At 34.5% G+C, this 7579-nt stretch overlaps 2 protein-coding genes across 3 annotated transcripts; one reads left to right on the top strand and one right to left on the bottom strand.

Annotated features, from left to right (window-relative positions):
• On the top strand, nucleotides 1374-3112 carry LOC104742179. 2 transcript variants are annotated; one of them, XM_010463148.2, is made up of 6 exons: nucleotides 1374-1732; nucleotides 1825-1942; nucleotides 2031-2239; nucleotides 2350-2377; nucleotides 2588-2696; nucleotides 2793-3112. In XM_010463148.2, exons 1-6 carry the CDS (start codon nucleotides 1460-1462, stop codon nucleotides 2872-2874), a joined length of 819 nt encoding a protein of 272 aa, XP_010461450.1. In that variant the 5' UTR covers nucleotides 1374-1459; the 3' UTR covers nucleotides 2875-3112. The 2 variants fall into 2 exon arrangements, with proteins under 2 accessions (XP_010461450.1, XP_010461449.1); XM_010463147.1 differs by having other exon boundaries at nucleotides 2028-2239.
• On the bottom strand, nucleotides 3587-4316 carry LOC104743883 (agamous-like MADS-box protein AGL29). Its single transcript, XM_010464917.2, has one exon. It carries the CDS (start codon nucleotides 4314-4316, stop codon nucleotides 3780-3782), a length of 537 nt encoding a protein of 178 aa, XP_010463219.1. The 3' UTR covers nucleotides 3587-3779.

The following is a 7579-nucleotide window of genomic DNA, read 5'->3' as shown; positions in this document are numbered from 1 at the left end:
TTTTTTTTTTTTTTTTACTTTGTAATGTCTTCACGTTTTTATTCACGTTTAAAATCTTAAATTATGAAAAAAATGATGTTAATTAACAGAATGAACGGAGTTAGTGTTTACTTGACGGAGTGAAATAATAGTTAACAGTTCCAGTGATAAATGTGGGCCCGAGAATACGATTGCCATTTTGAAGATTTAATTTAATAAATTTAACACTTTGATGGTTTTAATTGGGAGTATGATAGTTTGGAGGTTTAAACAAATTTAACACTTTGATGGTTTTAATTGGGAGTATAATAGTTTGGAGGTTTAAACGGAAGTCATTGCCACTTTGGTGGTTTTTTATGGGATTTTTCCAATAATAATATAATAGGTTTAGAAAGGACAATCGTTCCCAAATTTTCTCTCTTCTCTCTTCTCATGTTCACAAAAAAGTAGATATAGTTTTCATTGGAGGCCTCTGTTCTACATTTCCTCCGGTTGCATTTGTGTTGCAGAAGCGATCTAGTCTCCTTCTCCGTCAGTAGTGGTGAGGTTTCTTCCCCTTTAAAGTAGATATGGGTCCAACGTGTCGGTAGGAGATCTCCGCTACGTTCCCTTCGGTTTGGGGTCGCCGGTAGGTAGCGGCGGTGGCTTCTCGTGGCTCAGCCGCCATGTTGGTTTCTGTGTCTACGGCGGAAGTCAAAGGGAAAGATGGTGGGTTAACTGATTTGTCTGAGAGGTTAACGGCAGATCCTTCTGGATCTGGCTGGCTGTCGCGGAGGGTCTTGGATGGTTGAGCTTTCCGATTGAGCCATCGGCCTCAATCATCTCCTCAACCTGCTTCCTCCAGACCGGTTGAAGGGGATTGGATCGGAAATCGGAGAAGAGACAGATCTAGGAAGGAAGGGTTCGGGCCGAAGCTATAAACGGGAGCCGTTTCCTGCCGAGAATGGGAGCCGTCAGCAACGTGCCGTGATGTCGGAGAGGTTGCTTTACCGGGAGAGCTGTGACGGGTTGGCTGGTCGATGAAAAGGTGCGGAGTCCGGGAGTCGGAAGCTTTCCGCCGTTCGCTTAGTACTTCTATCCGCCGCAAAGTTGTGGCTCTCGTTTCCGCCGGTTTTAATGGCTGACCTCTCTGCGTCGGCGGTGTCAATAGGTTTCAGAGCTTCTTTTCCGGCGATGACTTGTTTTTTCCGATTTCCTTTGTTTCTGCAACTTCATGTGAATCGGCGGCCAGCCCAATTTCAGTAGACAAATTTAATAAAGGCCTTTTAAATTAAAAAAAAAAAATAATAATAATAATAATATAATAAAAAAAATTAAAGTATTGAATGTGAATATTATATAGGCTTGCTTGTCGTTTTTAAACACGCAAACGACAAGTAGTTTCTTTGAAAATCCGAAACAAAATCAGAGATTATCATCAAATCCCGAATACAAAAAAAAATCGATAAAAGAGACGGCGAAGAAGAAGAAGATCAAAACCATGACGAGCCACCACGCGATCGAAGTGACGAAGACGGTTCTAGAAGTAGCGGACGTGGCGTGGACGGCCGTGGAAACCTCCCATCCCCACCACCACCACAACCATGACGAGAATCACGAGTCAACAGATTCGATCACCGATCCACGAGATCGTGAATTAAAAGCTCTCCGACAAGAGAATCGTCGTCTCAGGACCTTGCTTGAAGCGAATCTCAAGCTTTTCGAGACTCTCGCTGAATCTGCTGCGTTATCATCTCACGATTGCCCTAGCGACGTAAGCATATATCAACAAAATACTCAATTTCAAATTCGAATAATTTTTTGGGGATTTGTTAACAAATTAGATTGAAATTTTTCTAAATTCAGCTCTATGCTCGACTTGTATCAATGGTTACTTCAAGAGATTTCTTGGCTAGATTAGAGAATCTAAGACAAGCTTTATCTAATGGAACTCAAAATCAGTTTCCATTCAAGGAACCAACAGGTTTGTGTTTTTTTTTATTTTTATCGAATCTTCCGATGAAAGATCGAAAAGTTAGAATTGTGTTAAGGGGTTTATTTGTTTTCAGAAGATGATGTGAAGAGTGTTGAAGTGCTAATAGAGATGGATCATCAAGAGCCAAGTTGGTGGGTTTTGGTTACTGATGATATGGTTCCTAGTAATGTTGAGGAACAAAGCGCCATCGATAACGAACATTACGTTGTTGTGAATGAAGAGCATGTGGTTGATGCTGTTGCTCACTTTTTGGCTAAATGCATTATGTCTAATCCCAAAGCTAAGGTATTGTATTCGTTTTCTTAGTTTCCTTTGAGTATGTATGCAGTTTTGGAATGTTTAACTACATCAAAAATCTTATATTTTTTTACTTGGCTGCTACTTTCCATTTGCAGAATCTCAAACCTGAAGAGCTTCAAAAGCGTAAGTTTTACACAACTTAATATCTCTTTCAGTGTTATATATAGTGTTTTGATTGGTATTTAGTAACCCCGAGTGTGCTTGCTGCGTTAGTTGTTAGTAATCACAAATGTGGGAAGAATTAGCGGTATTTTAAGGTTTCTATTTGTCACCAATCTTACCAGTAATTTTCTAGTTTGTTCATGTGGCTTCTCGACTGGCTTATATTTGCAGTTCTGGTACAAGAAGTAACAACTCTGAGCAAGGTAGGGAAGGTGGTGGATATATGGCATGCTGGGAAAATGTTCTACACACTGTCTACCTGGGGACTTGCTTTTGGAGGGTATGTTTAATTTCTGCTAATGATCTCGAGATGTTGAAACACTAACATTTTGATCTGAGTTAACTAAGTAGCATCTTTGGCGTTTTCTTTATTCAGGTTATACCAAGCTCGTGGTGCGCTGAAGATAGCTGCTAAGGGTGTTCATGCGACCAGCAAGGTAGTTCTAAGGGCTCTCTGAAAGTTATAAGAGGTCTCTATCTAATGCGATGAAAGCGGAGATGATACTCCAACTATCTTTGGGTTTGTCTTTCTGTTGGACTCTTTTCTAATCAAGTATTGCTCGTGTAAATAGTGTAAATAGGGTTTGATCAATGTTGTATTTTATCTCGATTTCAAAATTCTAAAATTTGTTCTTTGATTCTCATTTATAAACGTAGAAAATGTGTGAATATTGAACAAAGTTTGCAGTTACTCTATTTAGTAAAGACCGAAAACAGACCTGAAAATTCGTAAAGTGTTTGGAGATTAAAAATCAAACTACCTGATAGCAGCACGTTGAACCATCTATTATGTTTGGAGTGAAACCGAACCATGGAAGAGTTTATATGGTTTGGTCCAATTTTGACAGGACGTGTAGCTTTAGATTACAACCATATGTTATGTAGTACTAGTACACAAACAAAGCCTTAACGAATGCTAAATGCTTTTCTCGAGGTTGATGATATTGCAAGTAGCCATGGATAGTGATCATAAAGAGAACTATTCTCATATCTGGTAACTATTAAGAGTGTGTATGATTGTAACCCGTTTAGTTATGTCCAGTAATTAAGAATTAATTAATGTTATGAATGTTAGAACGGTGCTGCGTAACTCAGTTACAAACATTTTTATTCAGTTCAATAATCTTCTTATTGGCTGAGTTTGTGATTCACTAATAATAGTAACGAAATCTTCCAGATGCCATTTGATGTCGAAGACGAATCTTATATTATGTTGTAATTTAGGAATCACAAGAACTGTATCTAAAAGAATCTATAAGTACAACTTGGTTTTCAATTGTTGTTTAGAAATGCAAGAACCTACGTAACATCAATCATAACTTGGTCCTCCAGTTGTACTTACGGTCTTTTTATTTTTGATTCGTCACTCGCATAACTGCATGCTAATCTTCAAGAGAGAAGACGAAGCCTGCATATTATTAAGGTTAATTTGGATGCCATCTCCCAGTCTCTTCATCTTAGCTTCAAATTCCTTGAGCTCCTCAAGAGTAAACTCCTCAATGGGCTTATTAAACCTTTCTTCTTCAGCAGATTCTAGCCACTTGTGAAGATCTTCCCCATGTTTCTTCTCAGCTTCAGCTTCTTCGTTGATAGAGTCGAGGCGTTTACATATCTTCTTATCTTGCCTAGCTCTGCTGCCTCTACTACTATAGCCCGATGTTTCAAAGCTATTTGATTCTTCGAATTCATTCTTGAACCGTTCTGCAATCAGATCAAAATTCGGTTTCCCGAAGGTATAAGGTTTGTTTCCAGGAGAAAAGACAACAATACCAACCTCGGCGTTGCACAAAGTCGCAAGCTCACTCGCTTTCTTGAACAAACCCACCCTACGTTTCGAGAAGGTTACTTGCTTTGTGTTTGTGTCTTGCACTTGCTCTATCTTAATCTTTCTCCTCCCCATTTTTTTTTTAGTGAAATGCTTTGATATGGTTGTAATCTATGTTTATGTAAATAAGAAGAAGATTGATTTTTCTCATGTATTTCTTTATGTATTTATAGTAATCAATGAGGAGAAAGCTGTCATTGGACCTCATCATCATATATGTGTAGTTTTAGTAAATTATTGTTTTTGCATAAATACATTTTCAGTAACTCCATTTTGAAAATCTTGCATTACCTTATGAGAGCTTTGAATAGCTTATATGTATTCAATCCATATCCATAGATATTAACTATAAAAATAGTAATATAATTAATTATAAATGTCTATTTATATTTCAATTACAGCTCATATATTTTGAGAGCATTACAACTCATATATTAATTTATATTCAATTAATTTATAATTGCGGGTATACATCCCCTATATATTAATATAGAAACACATTCACATAAAAGTTGCGGTGTCACACTTACAGAGCTTCTTGTACTTTTTTTTAATAAATAACCTTACTTCTCATTATTATTTACATAAATATATCATTAAAATATATGAAGCAATGTTTATTTCTATTAGTTTTTTTAAACAAAAGATTTAATCAACTAATAAAATCTGAATATCTATTTAATTCTCAATTTCATAATCTATTTAATTATTAAAAGTAAATTAAATTTTACAAAAATTTATAAACTTTTTATTTATTTATTTTGAAATACTAAACTTATTCTTCTATTTTGAAAAAATCTGATGACAATTCAACTATATTTTAAAAATAACAATTGAATAAATTATCACAATCTATATATAATAGCAAATCCATTTTTGAGGGTCTGCTAGGTCATATTTCTAATCCAATGGTTGTGATTAATTTTATTATTGATCTAAAGGTTATCGTTTTTTGTCAAAAACTGATTAAATCAAAAGATGTGACTTTTCAATTGCAACCTTTGTGTTTATGTTCTTTTGTGAACCATCACGTCGTTTTATGTCTTCTCCCGCCTCTACGATGCCAACTTATGAAAATTTTGCTTTCTCGCGTCCATTGGTTTACAATTTTACATATATATATAGAATTCTAAACACTGGTGTCTTTTTTTCTAAGCAAAACAATAAAGTTTTAGTTGTGAAATATTTGTGTCTGGTTTATACATTACTTAAGTCTCCGATCATATATTTGGTCCTATTAGTATCCTTTCTAAATTTGCTGGGTGGATTGAGTTTGTTTCTCCTTCAGTTTGATACGCGAATTACCTTTCCAGATATTACTCATTCACAATCAATATTCCGGTGTTGTATTACCTTTACAGATATTACTGATTCACAATAAATCATTTTTACTTTTTAATGATTTGTTTATTGTGACGTTATAACTTGCTACCATGCATCTTTTGAATGTACATTTTGCCCTATCTCGCAATTCTCTCATCATCTTCTTCTCATGGAACCAAGTTTATCTTGCTGCATGTGATTGTTTTTAGAGATCGTCCTTTTATTTGTTGAGAAGGATTATCCTTAACCATCGCCAATGTTATCGTTTTATTCACTTCGGTGATTCTTTGCTTCCATATAACGATTTTTGCGGATGATCAAAATGACAATGAAAATTCAATATAGATAGAAGTTTCTGTGTTCAACCCTCTCTTTCATTGCTTTACATTGATATGTGCTATCTGCACATGTAGATACTCATCCGTTAATGTAAATATTGTATAATTGTTCAATTCGATTCATATTCACAGGAATGGAATGGTAACTATTTTATTTTCATGAATCTAATATGTATATCATATTTGTATTTGATGTCTAATAAATAATACTTATCTTCCAGAGAAAAATCACGACCTCTTCTCAACGACGCTTTAACGACGCTTTAGGATTGATCTGAGATAAAAAAAGTTAGTAAAAGAAATGTCCAAAGAAGAAAAAACGATATCAAATAGCTGGGCCACGAAACCAAGTTTAAGTCCATTTTTTAAAGTTTAAAGTTTAAACTTTAAACAGTATACTAATAGATTCCTAGAGTTGACAGTCTCTTCACCAACTAATATAGTTTTTAGACCGATGTCTTGATAATTCTATATCTATTTGATCAATTACCAACTAATATATATAGTTTGATTATTAACAGTTCAATATTCGCATATCGTCGTTGCTACATGCTAAGAAAAAACAAAAATTCTCTCATCAACCAAAGATTAAATTTATTAATAATATGAGTAGCACAAAAAAAGTGTTTCACTAAGCAATATACATGTTGAAGATGAATATAGGAACACCTTAACTTAAAGAAGGATATCTTGCAATGGAGTGATTTTCGATCCTCTAGAATTTGGACATTTTGTCTAATAATTAGTACTTATCATTTACCCGTCACTATATATAAATTAGCACACACAAAAAAAAGACTAAATTAGTTGAAAGCTGAAATTTAAAATACTATTTTATATATTATTTTTTTATACAAATATGAATAAAAACAAATAAAAAATTAGCAACGTTATCTCATTTTAGAAATTAACTGCACGGCAACGTGCGAGTCGACTTTCTAGTAATTATAAAAGTAAATTACGTACCACAAAAAAAATTTAAACTTATTCACCTATATAACTTTTGAAAACGCAAAATTTATTCTCCGATTAAGAAAAATCGGATAACTATTCAAGTATATTAAAAATTAATTATCAGAATATAATTTTCAAAATAAATAACATTTTGCAAACAATTTTAAATCTATTCACCAATTAAATTTTGGAATAACAAAAAATTTCATCTCCTATTTAAAAATTCCAATGACTATTTATATATCTGGTTAACTCAAACTTCCACAACATCAGATATCACAATGCCAGTTAACCTCCCATGTGGCTTACGTATACTAGTAGGAAACATAGGAATAGGATTCGAGGGTGGTGAAAACAGAACCCTTACGACATACTAATGAAGAGGCTGGAGTCAAGATGACAAACAACCATCAGGAACCGCCTGAAATTTCTGTTTGTAATAAGGATCAAACTAAATGGCACACAAATTATTATCCGTTTTTTAATCACAAAGCACTTATAGCAGAAACTGACTTCACAATCTTGGTTACTTGGCTAATGAATGCACTGTAAATGTCTTTGTGAACATAGAATCTTTCAGCACCCGCACAATTTTGCCCGCTTGACTGAAGAGTGCCCCTTACAGCCACTTGTGCAACCTAAATTGTACAACAGAAGCATTAGTTTTATCAAGGGGACACCTCCTTTTTCCAATAATAAACCATACAAGCACAAAGAGAGTAC

The sequence above is a fragment of the Camelina sativa genome, chromosome 14, assembly GCF_000633955.1.
Source record: "Camelina sativa cultivar DH55 chromosome 14, Cs, whole genome shotgun sequence".
NCBI classification, from domain to species: domain Eukaryota; kingdom Viridiplantae; phylum Streptophyta; class Magnoliopsida; order Brassicales; family Brassicaceae; genus Camelina; species Camelina sativa.
The sequence above is the reverse complement of the archived record's forward strand: the minus strand, read 5'-3'. Positions and strand labels throughout refer to the sequence as shown.

Bases quoted from the DNA above. Each gene is read 5' to 3' on its own strand.
- LOC104742179 (XM_010463147.1), top strand. From the start codon at position 1,460: ATGACGAGCCACCACGCGATCGAAGTGACGAAGACGGTTCTAGAAGTA. The intron at 1,943-2,027 runs GTTTGTGTTTTT...ATTTGTTTTCAG, and splicing joins TCCATTCAAGGAACCAACAG to AAGATGATGTGAAGAGTGTT. The intron at 2,697-2,792 runs GTATGTTTAATT...TTCTTTATTCAG, and splicing joins TGGGGACTTGCTTTTGGAGG to GTTATACCAAGCTCGTGGTG.
- LOC104743883 (XM_010464917.2), bottom strand. From the start codon at position 4,316: ATGGGGAGGAGAAAGATTAAGATAGAGCAAGTGCAAGACACAAACACA.